The sequence below is a fragment of the Vicia villosa genome, linkage group LG2, assembly GCF_029867415.1.
Source record: "Vicia villosa cultivar HV-30 ecotype Madison, WI linkage group LG2, Vvil1.0, whole genome shotgun sequence".
In the NCBI taxonomy this organism is placed as follows: Eukaryota; Viridiplantae; Streptophyta; class Magnoliopsida; order Fabales; family Fabaceae; genus Vicia; species Vicia villosa.
Window position 1 is genome coordinate 185,935,838 of NC_081181.1, and position 19,149 is coordinate 185,954,986.

Genomic DNA, 19,149 nt, shown 5'->3' on the forward strand with positions numbered 1-19,149 from the left:
ATCAAAGTGAATATTGAATATAGAAAAGTGAATGTTAAAAAAGTTGTTGATACCACACGACTTGAAACATTTGTTGCTAGTTTTTTGAAAGGGAAAAAACTCATAATTTTAACGTTGTTCCTAGAGTTGTCACATTGCATACTCATATTAGTTACAAATATCATCTCCAACCTAACATTGTGTGGAACAATTTCTTTAAAAAATCAAATGAAAATGAGATTTTTTTTCGTAAATCCAAAAAATATAGTGATAAAGTAAAAGAAAAATGAATCATCCAACATCTCAACAATAAGAAAAGTACTTAAATCATTTTTATGCATAAGAATGCATTCATTCTTTACATTAATATTTCACAACACATAAACATAACTGAACTTCCAAGCAACACATAGTCATGACTGAACAATAAATTTATTTATGCATTAAAGTACACTAGTTTAGCTAGAATCTGAAGTAAACTGGTAAGAAGCATAAGAGAGAGTTCCCAGTTCAATACTACTATGAATAAGTTTAGCCTTTGAATTTTCACCAGCAGCACCAATTGCAACATGCAATGGATAAAAATGATCTGGATGTGGGTGAGCCTTCCTCGCATGCGGCGCCTTTTGTTCATAATGATTCACATCTTCGTATCTACAAAACCATTCAAAACCAAACCATATATAAATTCTTTATATCGTATAGAATCACAGTCAAATATAGTTGATGCAGTCGTTACTGCAGAACCAAACACACGCTAAATGCTAAAAGGTATGTATGTACCTTCCATCAATAAGAGCGTCTTTCAACCAATTATCGAATTCTAAGGCCCAAGGAGCAACACCGCTGTGAAAGTTAAGTGCTCCCAAATTATGAACTGCACTTCCGGAACCTATTATCAATACACCTTCATCTTTAAGAGGTGCCAATGCTTTTCCCATGTTATAATGGTAAGTTCCATCCATGTTAGATTGAACTGAAAGCTGACAAACAGGAATGTCTGCTTCTGGATACATTAACATGAGTGGAACCCAAGCACCATGATCAAGTCCTCTTTTTTTGTCTTCGTCGACCCGGTTGAAACCAGAGTTTTTGAGTAGTTCCTTCACTCTTTTGGCTAAATGTGGAGCTCCAGGTGCTGGATATTTAAGCTAGTAAAGGAAAATTTTCATGTAAGAAACAAGGGTATGATTATCAAAGGAATCTGAGAAAATTGGGAGCATCAATTTTAAGAATAAGTGAGATATTGCATATTAAAATAATACTACTATTTATTATAAATAAAACATTAGAATATAAAGTTTTTTATTAAATTTTTTTTTTTTACATTTAGAGACTTAAGACAATTGTCTTGCAGGCAGTTGAATTGTCAAATCATTATACTTTATCAAATTATAGTTGAGAATTACTCGCCAACTAACAAATATAACTATTTCATATACCAAACTAAACATCCTTCTTAAGAAAAATTGATCTAGAGTTTATCACCTAACGATTTAGATATTTGAATTTTACAAGTATAAGCTTTTGCTAAGAAAAAATCAGTTTATATCATCTCACATTATATCAATCCAATCTAAAACAATTCCAAGTTACCTTGCTCTATCAAACTCTACCAAACTAGGAATTATTGAATACTTAGCTTAATGAACTCAAAATTATGACTTTAATTTTCGATTAAGCAGTTTAAAATATCAAAATTGAATTTAAACCGTCTAATTATGATCAAACCGTTATCAATACTCTAAATACATGGTGTTGAATTTGAAAATAGTGAATCATCATCCCTAATTTTATTTTTTTTGGATACACCATCCCTAAATTTAAATCTCAAAAAAAAACATTGTGAATTATCAATACTCTGATTTAAAAAAAATAAAATAATTTAAAAAAACATATCTTTGACTATGTTTTTGGTCAAAATAAAAAAGGTCAAAATAAAAAAGGTCAGGGCACTCGTTAAGCATATTAAATAAAAAAAATGTTTTTTATAAAAATCATGATTTCAATTTCCAATACATTTTTAATGCTTTGAATGCACGCATTTTTAAAAAAATTTACTACTTTAATCACTTAAAAAATACCCTAAAAACACTGGTTAGCATTTCCCAAACCACCTTGTAAACATAATCAAAAATATAAGAGATACTTCTCTAATCTTATCTTCATAAACAAACCAAAAAAAAAAATCAAGTACTTGGTACAAATGCCGACCAGATACATCATTTCCTGCTCATATATTTAATTAACTAAGTACTTTTATATTATAAATAAAAAAATAAAATAATTAATTATTACTGATTCAATAATAAAGACACGTGTCATGATCATGTGAAAAGAAAAAAGAACAAAAGAAAGAAACCTGGTACATAGGTTTGGGAAAACCATAGAAGTCATAGATGGTATCATTGTTTGTCTGAATAACGTTAACGGTCGGAACAGTCGTATCCCAATGGCCAGAAATAATCAAAATCGATTTAGGTTTCTCCCCATACACGTCCTTCTTCCATGATTGTAGAAACTTCCTCGCCACAATCGATTCATCTATCGACAACGTTGGTGATCCATGTGAGATGTAAAACGTATCCTTCAAAGCCATTTTTGTTGATTAATTGCTTCTCTCTGTTTCTCTGTGCTTTTGATTTTTTTGTGTCCTTTTCTCTTTTTGTGTATGATATATAGAGAGATGAAGATAAGAGGTAGAGATAGAGAATAAGGAAACGCGTGAATTGGATTAAAAAAATGTACGAAAGAATTGTTCCAATGAGGTTGGTAGGTTCAATTCAACTCGTTTGCGCTTACGTCATTATTTACGTAATATAAACAATTGGTAACTATTATTGCTATATTTTATTCAGTTTCTAGAAGAAGAAGAAGAAAAATACTATGATATAATTTTAATTATAATTTAATTATAATTTAATTTTATGACTAAGAAACGATTTTTATTATTTTTTATTGAACTTGAAGGTAGTGCACTGTCAGAGTAAATTTTTTTACACCGTCAGTGCATCACAACCCTTAAAATTAAATACTTTATATTTAATTTAAAGAATAAATCAAATTTTTACAAAATTTAACGGTTTGAATTTTACTGTCGGTCGGTGTATTTTCATTAAATCATTTTTATTTGTGTTTAGGCACATATTATAAATAATTTCAATTTGTTATTCTACCATATAAGCATAATGCTTACAATTGATAGTCAATGTCAAAATAATTTCATTGCTTTCCACGCTAATCACTTGCAATTTTTTATTTTTAAATTTTAATTTTGAGAGTTTTTTTTCTTCAAGTGTTGTTGCCTGTTGGTGCTGAAAAACTCCGATACCATAAATTTTAGTGTGTAGTCTGATTATAAGTGAAATTTAAAGTTTAGAATATTTTTTTTGAGTAAATAAAAATAATTTTATTCTAAAAAAGTGTTTTAAGTATATAAGCTGATCAAATGATTCAGGCTTTCAAAAGACTATAAGAAAACTATAATCTCTGACAACTCAAATAATCTTCAAGGATGTGCAGTATTTCAAGTGATGTTTTGGATAATAATTTGGCTAGTCAAATCCATAGTGGTGCCAACATTGAAAATCTTCTGGTTTCAAACAGTCCAAATTAAGTACACCATCTCTACAATAGCAATGTGCTCTGGTTGTTCTTTCTGCTCACATTTTGACTTAACCATTCCAGCTCCAAATGCCAACCATGTGGTTAGGGGTGGAAATAGGCCAGGCCAATATCAGGGGCCTACAGGCTGGCCTATAAAGGCTCAGGCCAGGCCACACATTCTTTATAAATAGAAAAGGCCTAGGCTTTTTTTATAAGCCTATTTAGTTAAAAAGGCTAGGCCTTAAGCCCAAAAAAAAAAAGCCATTTAAGCCTATCAGGCCGACCTATTTAAATAAATATGAATAATTTTGTTATTATCATTATGTTATGTGTTGTACTTTGAATTTAAATACATAAATAAAACTTGGTTATCTTAAAGAACTTTTGAAAATAAGATGAAAACACCTGATGAACATTGCTTTCATAAGTTCTCTTAAACAAATAGTCTCCAAGAACTTATGCTAATAGGTAAGTTAAAATAAGTCAATGCAAATAAATTTTTAGTCTCTTGGTATTTTAGTTAGTTAGTCTATTTAAACATTATTTTAGTTAGTATGTCAAAACAAATAGGCTTTTATGTAGGCTAACAGGCTAACCAGACCTTCAAAAAGGCCAGACTCAGGCCTAAAAATAAGCCTATGACAGGCCACAGGCCAGACTTAGGCTTCGATTTTTTTGACAGGCCAGGCCTAGACTTGGTAAAGCCTAGATCGGCCCAGCCTATTTCCACCCCTACATGTGGTATATGCTCTATCTTAAGTCAATGTAGAATTTGTGCTCAAATGTTACTAGTGGCCCTGCATTCAAAAAATAGGTGTTGACAACATTTATAACCTCCACAATAAGTGCATTTGCCATTTGTATTAATTCCAATCTTTGTCAAACGATCATTGGTCATCAAACAGTTCCTGCAAGCCAGCCAAAGAATAAAAATTGCCCTAGGTCGAGCTCCATTTCTAAAGAAGATTTTTCTCCAGTGGACATCAGGTTTGATTCCCTGCAGACTTTTATACATTCTGGTGCAGGGTTGCTTCTGTTCATGCCTCTGTCATCCTCAGCTTTGCTCCAAACTTGAACATGGATTTCAAAGTCCAAGAGCATTGTGGGGAGGAACATAGCTAGTACATTCCATGCCTTTGATGTAGAATCTGGAAAAGAAGCTTGTGAGATTCTTGAAAAGTCTTTTAGAGGTGCAGAAAAGATGAAAAAGACGAGGTTACAAACTCACAAAAGAATGTATGAATTGCTTAAGATAGAAGAAAGTGAAAGTAGAATTGATTTCTTCATTACAGTTATGAAATTGGTGAATCAAATCAAGGTATGTGGAGAAATGTTGACATCAATATCAATTGTTGCAAAGATATTGAGGTCATTGGCTCCAAAGTTCGACCACGTAGTGGTTGCAATAGAAGAGTTGAAACAATTGTCGAAATTGAAAAAGGAAGAGCTTCAAGGGACGCTTAAATCTCATGAACAAAGAATGGCTGAAAGAGGTGCAGGCATGTCGAAGAGTGATGTGGCTTTGCAGGCTCAGTCATCAAGATAAAATAAAGGTAAAGAAAAGTGGTTCGACAACAAAGGTAGAGGTGGCTACAATAACTCATCTGGTAGAGAAAACCAGTTGGAAAGAGTTATGTTGAATTAGAGAAGATCCCATACTAAGGCAACCGAAGAGGTGGTGCTGCGAGTAGAGGAAGAGGTGGTGGTCGAAAGCCTGAAAAAAGTCACATTCAGTGTTTCAATTGTCAGAAGTATGGTCATTATTCTAGTGATTGTCCAGAAAAACGAAAAAAATCAAGAAAGTGATGCAAAGTTTGCAAAACATGAAGAAGAAGAGATGATGTTGAATATTCAAGGACCAATGGTACCTAGTCTCAGGTTGCTCATCACACGTGTCTGGAAGGAAAGATTGGTTTGTAAACATAAAGCCCTCGATGAAGAACATGGTGAAGGTATTACAGATGTTCTGATTATGAGGAAAGATTGGAAAAGGTTAGTAATTTCCAATGTGTTGTACATACACCTCATTCTCCAAATTTCACATTTGCAGCGAGCCATGGCTTAATATTAAAAAAATCAATGGTCGGACCTTTTATGTATGACTATACTAATGCATCTTTTCCCCTGAGATTTGTGCTGCTTCCTTTCACGTCTTTAAGTTGTGAAAATGAGCCTTCTTTGGTGACATAACTTGGTTGGTTGTTAGAAAAATCCTAAACCTTTATGTGTTACAAATATTAGGAGCCAAATGAGATGAATTCCAAACAGTTGCAACTTGTATAATCAAAATTGGTTTGACTATTACCATTTGATCCATGGATCCAGTAGCAAGAATCAATATAAAGTCAGATAATAAATAGATATTATCATCAAAATATTGATCATACACACATTAGTGTCTCATGGATCGTAGGATATTGATGTAAGAGTTTCATTTTCAAGAGCCACCTAACAGAATAGGTAAATAATTACCAGTGACGATTAATTGCAACTTTGAGAAATTGAAATTAATTAATTACATATTTGTAGATTTCCATGTATCTTGATTTTCTCTAAAAGCTCATCCATTGCAGGTAATAAAGCCTGCAACCAAAATTGATAACAACACAAATATAAATATAACATATAACATCAAACATAAACATAACAACACAATCAGAAATGATAACACACTTTTTGCAACTTGAAAATGGGAACTTCTTTTTTAACTCCGATGGTATCATCACTCTCACATCCACTTTCTAGATCTCCACTCTTATTATCATTCCCTTTAAATTCTTCCTTGTATTCTTCCCATTCTCCTTCCTTTTTTTGCTTTTTCCCTCTTGATCATCTTCATGTTCATAGTTAATTAGATTATCAAGTTCATCTTCCTCAAATTCATTATACTCATCAGAATCATCATCAAAAGTTATCTCCAAAACACTATCATACTTGCTCATCCTTAATATCACACGAACTAACATCATCGCGCACCTCACCACCCTATGCACATTATCATGATTTGCCTCAACTTTCTTCAACTCAGCTTCCTTTGCGTTAACTTCCTTCAAATCAGCTTTCTTCAACTCAACTTCCTTCAACTCCCCACCCTGCAACTCCACACTAATTACTTTTTCATACGTTTCACTAAGCACTTCTTCACCGCCATCTATAATGTCATCATGATATACTTCTTTTTCATCAAGGGGACCATCATAATACTCATGCTAAGATAAACAATGTTGAATATACATACCAACACTTAAATGCACCCTATAAAGATCATCAATCTCTAAGGCACATTTGTCATTAACCAACACATTTATCCCAAATGTGGGGTCCCTGTAATATATTGTCTCTATTTCACTATAACCTAAATCCTCGAAGCAACCTAACAACTAAAAATAACTCCACCTGTTAACCTCTACTTTCAAATCAACAACTTTTCCTCCATCGTACACACTAAATTCCTCATCAATGAAGTCACCACCGTGATGGATTCTAAGATGTAAATATTCGTCCATTTCAAACTAAACCCTAAAACCAGAAGGAAGGCAACATTAAAAACCTAAACTCTGACAACATAAAGATTTCATAACCATAAATACCTAAACCTAAACCCTAAAACTATAATAGTTTAGAATTGCAGAAAGATAATGTGAAATAAACCTGTAATCAACAATGGTGACTTTGATTTCATCTGCAAACAAACTTTCAATTTTGCCTATTCTCCTTCTTTTGTAAATCGCATATGAATCCTCCTTCGTGAGTGTGGATCAGTTTCTCTGCTAGAGTTCATATGCCTTTAGTGTGATTTAAGAACAAAAGCCTTTCAGTTTCTATTTTAATGAAACCTCATATACACCTCAGCGACATGTTTGCGCCACCTGTAACATTAATTTGGCTTTGAATAGCGAAGCAAACGAAAATGACTAACGTGACGTTGTTTGAATAATTAAAGGATCAAATTGACCTCTTTTAAAATTGAGGGACCAAAATGGACCCAAAGACAAAGTTAAAGGACCAAAAAACATATTTTTCCATTTTTTTAGTCAATTTCTCATCCCACCCCATGAGTCTCTTACGCATAGAGCTGTCAAATGGGCCGGCCCGACCTAGTCCGCTTCGGCCCGGTGGACCAACATGTTTTAATGGGCTGGCCCGACCCATATTTCAAAGGCCCATGCGGCCGGATGGGCCAGCCCAGCCCGTACTTCAATATTATAATTTTAATTTTATAAAAAGGATGTAATGGATAAATACAATACAACATAAGTAGGGAGTCATCATAAACGTATATAAGTGATGTTTAAAATATTTATCCATAAATATATATATGAATACCACAAAATCATCCATGTAATAGTATAAAGTAACTTAATATTATCACCAATAGTTATCAAATTTTCTCTCCATCTCACAATCATTTCTTTGATCACATCATCTTGAAAATATATCTTGATCCTCTTTAACTTTTCTTTATGACTTGAAATCACATTTATGAAATCATATCTCATATAAATCTTTTTTTCCCCAAAATTTACCAAAATCTTTTTCTAATGGGCCAGCCCGAAGCCCGCTTGGCTCGGCCCAGCCCATTAAAAACATAGGCCCGGTGGGCTGGCCCAAAAAGACAGGGTCGTGTTTTTTTAAGATATTTCGCGGCCCGGCCCGTGCTAAACTGTAGGGCTTATGGGCCGACCCGATGGGCCGAGCCCATTTTGACAACTCTACTTACGCACCACCGAATTGGCAAAAATGTCCTCGTGCTTTCGTAGATGCATCTCCAGAAGAAATTTTTTTTGTTTAATGTTGCTTTGTTCCGTAGATGCATCTACGGAACAAACCCATACTCAGAAAACCAGATCAACAACATTTGCAACGATAAAAGATCCATTCATTGATTAAAATCGGCATTGATTAAAAGATACATCGAAATTCTCAACAGAAAATTAAGAAAACTAAGAGATCTAAGAAATTACAACAATTAAAACAATATCATCTTGACTTTTTTCTTCAAAAGTGAGCGACACACCACCAATGGCCACCTAAAATTATCTTCTTTTTCACACTCCAAAAAACCAAAACCAACGACAAATATTTTCTCGGTGGATGTAACACCGACCATCTCAAATAATGGGAGTCGATACTTGTTGTCTTGTAGGTAGAATCGAGAAGGAGCACTGTCGGGAAAGTGTTGAACAACTTTATTGAATCCGGATGAGTCCAAAAAAATCTCAGACCATAACCTCGTCATCGCAAGTTCTGTACCGCGACACGTATTTGTTAGCATTCATCATTTTCAACAATTGTTGCATCTCACTCCTATCTCCCCTAGTCGCCTTATTATTGCGGTACCGTTGATTATACACTTGCCTTATATTCGATACGTTATCGGGTTCCTTCCTTTTCAATGTGGCAAATATATTTTTCGGTTAGACAAGATTCAAGGACATGTCTTTAATAGATGTCTTCTCTCCTGGATTGAGCCGACAAACGTTAAGATGTCCTTATAATTTTGCGCACAAATCATGGATATGCAAGCAAACCACAAATAATAGAGAATCTCCACTTCTTGCTAGCCAACATGTAACAACGGATTTTAAATGGACACTCGCATTTTCTAGTATCCGTGTCGTCTCTTTTAAAATTCTTTAGAGGAGGATGAAATTTCTCGCTTCTTTTGCACAACATTTTTACAAACGGGTTTCTTCTTGCTATACCATTATTCGATCTTCCTATTACCACACCAAAACCAAGGTTAGTTGCATTCCTACGAATCCATGTAAGCATGCTTTCACGATCATCAAAGTCTTGCTTGCTACTAAAGTCACCTCCGACATCTACCATCTTTGCGACTATCCCATCAGCACTCGTACAAACATTGACTAAAGGAGCTAATTCTCTTGAAGTATTATCGGGGTGCACCATACCTATTTGCAAACAATTGCCAAAATAACACAGAATTACATAACTGCTGGAAAAAATAACTCAGGGATTATTCCGTAGATGCACCTACAAAAATGTTCTTCCTCAACACGTTCCGTAGATGCATCTACAGAAGAGCATAACTTTTTTTCACATAAATTAGCAGCATAATATGACGCTAAGCCATTCCGTAGGTACACCTACAGGAAAATTCCTGAACTGATTTTATTTGTATTTTTTCCCCATATATATACTAGTTTATTATACTTCTGTAGATGTATCTACGAAAGAAATCAATTTTTTTTGATAAATGGGGTGCTTCCGGAAGTGCATCTACGGAAGTAGGGGACAAAAATGAAATTTCGCGCGGTGTGTAAAAGATCTATGTGGTGCATTGAGAAATTGTCTTTTTTATACTACATAAAAACCTAAATAAATGAATATTAAAAAGACCAAGAATTTTAATAGTGCAGGTAGGACTGAATTTTAATAGTGCAGGTAGGACTGAAAATGAGTCGAGTCAAGTTGAACTCGTCTTAACTCGACTCAACTCGATAAGATTTAATTCAATTTAAAACTCAACTCGAATTCGATACAAACTTTTTTAAGCTCAAGATCGACTTATTTTAAATTCACGAACAATTCGATTTAACATATTTACTTCAAAATCATTTTTTCTAAGTCTATTTTTTATATATATTTGAAATATTTAAATAAACTTAAAATTAAAAGATTTGAATTTAACTTTGTATCTAAAATCTACAACTTTAAAAACTACATAACTTTTAAAAAATATATTGAAAGTCTAATTCAAAACTATTAAATTAGAATTTAATTTTGTCTCACAAAATTACAATTTCATCTAAATATTCGCATAAACTTTACAAATTTAATGAAATAGCTGAGAACAAATTTATATGACTTTTTAATTAAATTTTTTAAAATTTAATTTAAGAAGTTAAAAATTCAAAATATATACATTAAATTTTGTAAATGATAAATTTAAAGTATAATTATTTTTTTTAATATATAATCAAGTTTACTCGTAAAACTAATATAATTTAATTTCAGTTCATTTAGTTAACGACAATATTTTTCCTCTTCTTATTTAATTTGTAGAAATAATTTTTAAAATATATTAAGTTGATTCGATTCATTATCGGTTCTAAATACCAATAATTTGACTTAAAATTTAATATTTTAAAAAATAAGATAAAATAAAATAAAAAATATGTGGAATTGAGTACTACTGTTTAATTGAATGTACCGAAGTATTTTTCTAACCATAATCATAAATGAGAAAAAAAAAGCCTTTAATTTAGTAAATAAAACCTAATATAAACAAAACTCAATTTTTTTTACAGTTATAATAATTTAATTTAACTATTACTTTTTAGACGAAAAAAAATAACTACTAAAATTTAAAACTTGCGAGATACATAACAATTGTATCACACAACACAAACCTTCAATCCCAAAACACAGAACGCACAAGCTTCGCCGATTTTCAAGGTTTCTTCTTCCTTCACTCTCTGCATAATTTCTAGGTCTTTTTCTTCCATTTTTTACTCTTTCATTGCGGCAATTTTTCAATGCACGTAGTTTTGCATTTGCATTTTGCCTCTTTCACTCTTATTGTAAACTGTTATTCTGTTAATTTGCATTTCAGAGACTTTGAGTTTGATGATATGGTTTCGGAATTTATGATTATGGATTCTGTTTTTGTGAGGTTTTTCTATGTTATGGACTGTAGTTGTTTGTTTAATGTGCTTATCTGAACTATGATTATTATGTTAAATTGGGCTTGATTTGGTTTTTATTAGGGAGAAATTGCAATTGGTTGTATTTTAAATTTGAGTTCTATGATGTTGAATTTGATGATATGTGTGTTGCTAGATATGAAGCATAAGCACCGAACACGACACGACACGAACGTGGAGGCACGAATGTAGCCTCTATGTGGCGATGCTACATTGGTGGCTAGATAGGTTTTTTGTTGATGAAGTTCTTACTTTGGTTAATTGATATTCTAAACTTAATTAAGTTCAGTGCAATGTTTTAAATAACGGCCGCGTAAAGGCTTACGTGATTTCAGTCGGTACAGGTGTCGCGACACTAGTTGTGGTCGTTGCGGTGTGAATTGATTGCAATTTGGTCTTTATCATAAAAACAGCGAATGAAGGTATCGGTATCTTGTTTAGATACCGTTTATCGCGGATGTTTTTGCGGTGATGGACTGTTTTTTAAAACCTTGTTTAGTGTATGATAAGTAGCTAAAGAAAATGTGGTAAATTTTCTGTTTGTTTTTGTAAGATGTTAATTTGATGATGACAGAGATGAGGATGTTACTTTGTCAATTGATGCTTTCTTGACCTCTATCATTGCTTATTTTTGTTATGTTTTTCATGCAATGGACTTGTGTGCACATGAACATTGTTTTGGATTGAGAAATTACTGTGATCTTACAAAATCTCCAATCTTTATTTGCAGTTACTCACTTCCATTATAAATCTGTATACGGTGGAAATACGGATTATTTGGGTTGTCGTATTATTTAGTTTTGAGGTTTATGACTGTGTTGGGTTTTCTGTTATCACTATGAGCAATGTACCTAAGAGATCCCTTGAAGAGTCGCCTTCAAAGCATCCACATCAAGATTCAGGTGTAATCTCAAAGTTTCTTACATCAGTTTCGATGGAGCAACATGTTCCTCATGAAATAGGTCAGGATTCTCGGGTGGCAAAGCCACTTCGTGTTGAAGGTCGTGATGCGGATAGAAGATCTCCTCTTCATTCAGTTTATCGGATGCCATTACCTTCAAATGATTCTCAGGCAGATCATCAGATTGGGACTGAGAATAGGATTGAATCAAGGCACACATCACGGGGAAATACACCAGTAGAAGTTGGAAAGGAGAATCCCACAACAGAAGAAGGGGAGTGTTTGGAAGCTCATGACGCTGTTTTGGGGAACAAAATTGATTCTAAAACTGAAGATAGATTAAAAGATAGAAAAAGAAACGATGTAAGACATCGAGATTGGGGGGACAAGGAAAAAGAGAGAAGTGATCACAGAAACAGTACACAAGTTAACAACAGCAATGGTGAAAACAAAGAATCTGCCAAAGAAGATAAAAATGCAGAAAAATGGGAGAGGAAAGATACTCCAAAAAACAAAGAAAATTTAAAAGAGAGGGAACAAGAGCATATCAAGAGGGAATCATGGAATGGAATGGAGAAAGGAGTTTCATATAATGAAAAGGAACTTGGTGGTGGATCAGTAAAAATTCCTGAGCGCGAAACTGTATTACCAGATCAGAAGAAACATGATGCTGATAGGAGGAAAGAACGGGACGCTGATTTAGAAGAAGATCGACCTGATAAGCGCTTTAAACTTGACAAGCAATCACAAGATGAATTTGCTGATGGGGAAGGGAGTGGAGAGAAAGGGAGCGAAGACCATAGTTGTAATGTTCAGCAGCGTAAGAGGATACAGAAATCGATAGCTAGCCCCCTCGTCACCAATCTCGAGGCACGTTTTGGACCCCACGCCCAAGACAATGAAGAGTACTTTCTTCCTCTATTTTCTTGTTTACTTATTTTATGAGAAATTAGTTATCCAGTATCTTTTCTTTTACTTCAAATACACTCTTCACACACTCCATGTGATTTTTACTCATAAAGATGAAGTTTCAGAGTCCTATTAGAAATTTAGAATGACTTGATTATTTTGCAGTCATTTTTCTTTTTTGTTTCTCAATTTTCATTTTGGAGGATTCAATGTCTATTTTTTTCAAGTTAAGGTATTTTCTAGGGTTTTATCGGTATTTTCCTAACCTAAAGTATGTAGGAAGAACATGTAATTTTGTAGTGTTCACAATAAGTGAAGTTTTCAGCACACAAATCAGCGTCTGTAAGTAAACACCTTAAAAAGAATATATTTAGATTGGGGTATCTGTAGTGTGTGTACTCTTTTAGTATCGCAGGTTCTTCAGTATCCTGATTTAATAATAATAATTATAACAAAATCTAGTTACAGTCAAATATGCTAAATTGGAATAACGGTTGTTGAGGTAATAGTTGTTTTCATTCTGAAGAATTTTTGCACTTTGAAGATAAAATATTGATCCAATGTGGTAACTGTTGCACACTGACAAGTGATAGGTTAGGACACTGCTTTACTCTTATGTCAAATTGATAGTTTTATTCCTCTATACTGCATTGCTCTTTGTGCCTTGAAGCATCATGTTGATAGAAGTTGATGCCTCATCTTTGATGCTTTGATTTAATCATACAGTTTTTGTGTTTGGACTTTGGATTAATTGTCCTTTGCACTATTTTATTTTTTCTTTTAGTAATTACTGTTTCATTTATTTTGCAGGTCTCAAGGTATTCTGCCATATTTTGTTCAGTGGCTCAAAGTTATTTGGCTTCTTGTAGATTTGTGCGTTCATGAATTAATTTGGGATGTCAACAGACACTGCTTTATTTAGCCCATTGGTTTATAACTTATGATATTTCCTTTGTACTACTTCCTTTTAATGTCTCGTGTTGGATGGCTGTGTATTTCAGGTAAATCAGAAGTACCATATGTTATTTATAACATTGGTGAAAGCATGCAAGAACTGATCAAGGTGTGGAAGGAATATGAATCATCTCAATCTCAAGTTGAAAAAAGTGCTGAGAGCTTTAATGATGGCCCCACACTTGAAATTCGGATACCTGCCAAGCATGTCATTACTACAAACCACCAAGTGAGATCAAACTTTGTATTTTTTTAAATTTGGATGAGTGCCTTTGTTTTTTGGGACATGGGACATTTATGACTGCTTTTACTGATTCTTGTTATTGGTGATGCCTTTGTTCTTGTTTTGCTTTCTTTTGGTTTGTTTCTTCATTTCATCTGATGTATTCTCGTACCATGTTATGCGAGGTATGTAGTTCTAGTAGCTTCCCCTCCCTTCTGTTACCACGTCAGCATAACTAACCAAAAGTTAGTTATGAGTTATGACTGAGTATAGGTTAAAGGAACTTGGGTGTAGGATTAGACTAGCTATATAACCACCTATAGACAGTCGTTTTCCTCTCATCTAGCACATCTAAGTTACAATTATATTTGTTGTATGATTAAGAGATGTTTATGAATTTTGCTTCACTGGCTTATGATAGTGTTCTTAAAGTCATTTATGCTCTCATGTTTCATATAAAATCACTTTGCATGTCTTTTTCGTTTGCTTCATTTTTCTAGATCCGCCTTCAGTTTCATCTCATGCCTTGCATGAATGCGATTCTTAAATTCCATTTTACAATGCTGTGTATGATTATCATGGACAAGTTTTATCGAGTCTTCCCTACCCTGCCAGAATAAGTATTTTGTTGTTTGTTCTTAAAATGATTGGGTGATGAAATGAAAGTCCTTTATTTGTTTCTTAGTTTTTCTTATCTTATACCAATTTCTGACAGTTAAGATTATTATTATTATTTATAGGTCAGAGGTGGCCAGATATGGGGTACTGATGTGTACACATATGACTCAGATCTTGTTGCTGGTAAGTTTCATTCCAGAAAGTGTGCAGCCAGCTTTCGATTGCAAATGACCAGTGTTGGCTTGTTGAAAACTTGAATTTAGTACTGATGTTGCTTGCAATTTTGTTGCACAGTTCTCATGCATACTGGTTACTGTTTCCCAACGGCTTCTCCTCCTCCCTCGGCTATAAAAGAATTGCGTGCATACATTCGGGTGCTACCTCCGCTAGACTGTATGTCTTTGTTGATCATAAAAATGCACTCATTCGTCATTATCTACTAAACCTTGGCACTGCTGTCTTAAGTAACACTTATGGTCTCTAAGTGGTCTTAAAGTAATACTCCCTCCGTCTCAAATTAAATGTCTTATTTGAGCTATGCACGGTTCTTAAGAAAATGATTAGATGTGTTGGTTTTAATGATAAAATTAACATCATTTACTAAAATACCCTTATTTATTATAGGTTGTGGAGTAGTTGAAAAACGTGAAAGTTAATAAATAGGGGTATAGTAGTGGAAAAAAATAATAATTGTTGTATTGAAATTCTAAAGAGACATTTATTTTGAGACATAAAAAAAGTAGAAATGAGACACTTATTATGAGACGGAGGGAGTAACTGAGAATAACTTTATGCTAAATTTTCATAGCATTGATTGGTCAGTATATAACTATTGTGTAAAAAGACTTGATTCAATTTTAAAGTTTTGAAGATTAAAAGTAGAATTTTTTCGTCTGGAGTTCCTACCAGCAGAATAGAGGAGTAGAAAATAGAAAAAAACAGGAACTATCTTATTAATTATATTCTATAACTTTAGACTCTTATGAGGTTCAGACTCGGTGTTTGGATTTTATAGGAAAGAGCTTACACTTTTAAACTAGTCCGCATATCAAAATAAGATAGAGGTGCTTCTTGTATTGTATAAAGTGACATCTATTGCACCTAGCACCCTCTTGAAACTTATTTAATTGTTTCTGCATAATGTTGATATATATACACTTTTCTTCTTCATAGTGAGTAATCAGCTAGTTCTGTTGATCTCCATAATTGCAGTCACTGATAATGGCTTTACAATTTAAGCTCTATTTGGATAATCTAAAGATGTTAATTCTGTGTAATATCAGGCTATATTTCCACCCAGAGAAACAATCTGCGCTCCCGAGCTTGGGGTGGTACACCTAGTTGTAGTTATAGAGTTGAGCGATGTTGCATCGTGAAGGTATTAATAAAGGCCTTACAAATCCCTTATCCTTTGAACTTTTGTCTACTGAAATCATGTGATCTCTTCATTGCAACCTCTTCTACTTTAAATGCTTGTCATGCACTCTAGTTTTTCTATTTTCCACTCCAAGTGTATTGTTTTTTACTTTTATTTATCTGTCATGTTGTATGAAAATGGTGTGAAAAATGTTGGATCTATCTATTCTCTTATGTTTATTAGTTGAAGTGAAAATGAAAAGAGGAAACATGGGAAATAAATGGGCGCCTTAGTTTTTAAACAAATGGTGACTCTGACAATTTTTATTTCTTTGGTCTTCAGAAAGGAGGCGGAACTATTGATCTTGAACCATCCCATACACACACAGCAACCATTGAGCCCACCCTTGCACCAACGGCTCTTGAGCGGACAATTACTACCAGGGCTGCAACTTCGGTAAATTCTTCACATTTACAATTTAAAAGTGATTTACATTATCATCTAAATAAAGTCAATTCTTCTCACATACTTTGAAAACATCATTCCTAAACACTTCTTTCATAATCCTTTTTCACTAAAACCAAGCACAAACAGAACCTAACATGGTCTCCGTTCTTCTTCAGAATACCTCGCGGATGCAAAGATTTATAAGAGAAGTCACAATTCAGTACAACTTCTGTAATGAGCCCTGGTATGTTGGTTTTAGTTGGCAAAGTAGAGTCTAATATAGTAATAATCTATAGTAATATTGTGTTTTGTTTTAGAACACAAACAAACACCAAGCTTGTGGAAATTTCTTAATGTTTGGAGCAATGCTGTTTTGGGTGATAATGTTTCTTATTTCTCCCTCTTAGACAGTGGGGTGCAACAGTTTTATTTTCGTGCCTTGTTTTTAATATTTAATAATTCTTATAACCATCAGGATCAAGTATAGTATCGGCATTGTTGCTGACAAGGGACTAAAAAAGGCACTCTATACGTCTGCCCGCTTGAAGAAGGGAGAGGTTCTGTATCTTGAAACACACTCGTGCAGGTATGTTCAACAAGATTCTTGACAAAAATGAGTGTTATGTATGTCAACTGTTATAGGCTTTGTGTTTGATTTCCCATTTGAAAAATGGTATTCATAAGCTATCAAGTGCTATATGCAACAGCATTGTTGTTATAAATTTGAAATCGTGTTGGACAGTCGTCACAGTTTTCCTTTTCTTCCTTCTTGTAATTGCTTCTCATTATCCATTTGATCGAAGTGTCACTGTTATTAGTTTCATTTCCGGTTTATTAATATACCACCTTCAATTTCTAAATATAAGGACCTCATGCCTTAATCACGGAAATTAAGAAAGTAGTCGGCTGTCTTAAATTTATTGATGATTGATATTGTTTTTACAAATTTATCCTTCAATAGAGAGAATTACTTGTCTTCTCCTCATGGTATTCATTGTCGATTGTAGAAAAAGATGTAAAGTAAACAGGAGTATATTAGTAAAGAAATAATTAATGCAGTTGAAAATTCAAAAAGGGTCTTGTAAAAATGGGCAAGAAAATTTCTCAAGAGTTCTTATATTTAGGGACGGGTGTAGTATTGTTTTTTCAGTAAAGATTGCTAGTTTAATTTATGGAAAACTCAAAAGGATTCATGATGGTGATGGTCTTGAAAAATAATCTCACTATGATGTTTCCATGGTCATCTTGAAATCTGAGGTGTCGTAGAAATCATTAACTTCTCATCATTTTCATTTCTTTGTAGATATGAACTCTGTTTCGCAGGAGAGAAAATGGTCAAAGCCATACCGGTAACTCAGTTGCACGATCCAGATATAAAAAAGTCCCAAAATCATCAGCTGCACTCCACAAATGGTGACAAATCTGATTCTGATAATGTCGTGGTTGACGTATTTCGCTGGTCTCGTTGTAAGAAGGTTTTACCCCAGAGTTTGATGTGCAAAATTGGCATCCCCTTACCTCTTGAATATGTGGAGGTAATTTTAATCAATCTTTCATTTCTTTTCTTTTCCACTGACATGTAAAATTTTCCCCAGATTTTTCACCTCAACTGAGCTACACTTACGTTACTATCGAATGTTGTTTAGTTGTATATACTCTTTGCTAAACATGTATTTGGTTCTACGGTAAAGATAATTGATTATGAGTAAATTGATTTTATAAAATTGACTTTAGCTAAAAGTGAGTTGAAGATAAAATGATTTATGTTTTGATAAATTCCTGCAAAAGTAAGTTGAACAGTAAATTTCCGTGTAAAAATCACGCCTAAACTCAAAAGCTTCAAATCCTAATTTCAAGCAGAATCAATTCTGAAAAACACGATCAATTATACTATAAAACAACCAACCATGTCAAAATCAATTCTACGCATCTAAAATCAATTCTAGATACTTCAAACATGAAACCAAAAAGTCTTTATGATCCCAACTCCCAATTCCCTAATATGAAACCCTTGTTTGGCTTGCTTCAACATGTTCAGAATCAGTCAATTTCTTACGTAATATAAGTTTTTTGTATTAATTGCGAAATGCAAATATTTGCGTCTTTTGTGCAGTAATTGATATTCTGTTTTTCCTTTGGTGTAGGTGCTAGCAGAAAATATAGACTGGGAAGATGTACAATGGTCTCAAAGTGGTGTTTGGATTGCAGGGAAGGAATATGCCCTTGCTAGGGTGCATTTTTTGTCAATGAATTAGTTCATTCAAAACATGTGTTGGGATGATATAATGTGTTCTTTTATATACTTCCAAGATTATTTATACTCATAATAAAATATAGTCTTTTCATGTTACTAGAATTTTCTGTATTTAATAAAGAATTAAGAGTAGATACCATACATGTTTCTCAGCTTTCAAGGTTTTGTTGTAGCTTCTGAAACTTGCTTGGGTGATATTAGCATAATAAATGTATGAGAATCAAATTTATA

General features: G+C 33.4%; 2 protein-coding genes across 2 annotated transcripts; one reads left to right on the forward strand and one right to left on the reverse strand.

Annotated features, from left to right (window-relative positions):
* Nucleotides 1-280: 280 nt before the first annotated feature.
* On the reverse strand, nucleotides 281-2,702 carry LOC131647665 (extradiol ring-cleavage dioxygenase-like). The gene is made up of 3 exons (XM_058917534.1): nucleotides 2,342-2,702; nucleotides 763-1,130; nucleotides 281-633 (listed from the first exon to the last, which is right to left on the reverse strand). Exons 1-3 carry the CDS (start codon nucleotides 2,576-2,578, stop codon nucleotides 438-440), a joined length of 801 nt encoding a protein of 266 aa, XP_058773517.1. The 5' UTR covers nucleotides 2,579-2,702; the 3' UTR covers nucleotides 281-437.
* An 8,212-nt stretch (nucleotides 2,703-10,914) lies between these two features.
* On the forward strand, nucleotides 10,915-19,149 carry LOC131653255 (uncharacterized). Its single transcript, XM_058923345.1, has 12 exons — nucleotides 10,915-11,007; nucleotides 11,986-13,061; nucleotides 13,876-13,883; nucleotides 14,067-14,248; nucleotides 14,983-15,043; nucleotides 15,155-15,253; nucleotides 16,144-16,238; nucleotides 16,560-16,673; nucleotides 16,841-16,908; nucleotides 17,140-17,250; nucleotides 17,968-18,199; nucleotides 18,809-19,149. The coding sequence occupies exons 2-12, from the start codon at nucleotides 12,094-12,096 to the stop codon at nucleotides 18,917-18,919; spliced, it is 2,049 nt and encodes a 682-aa protein (XP_058779328.1). The 5' UTR covers nucleotides 10,915-11,007; nucleotides 11,986-12,093; the 3' UTR covers nucleotides 18,920-19,149.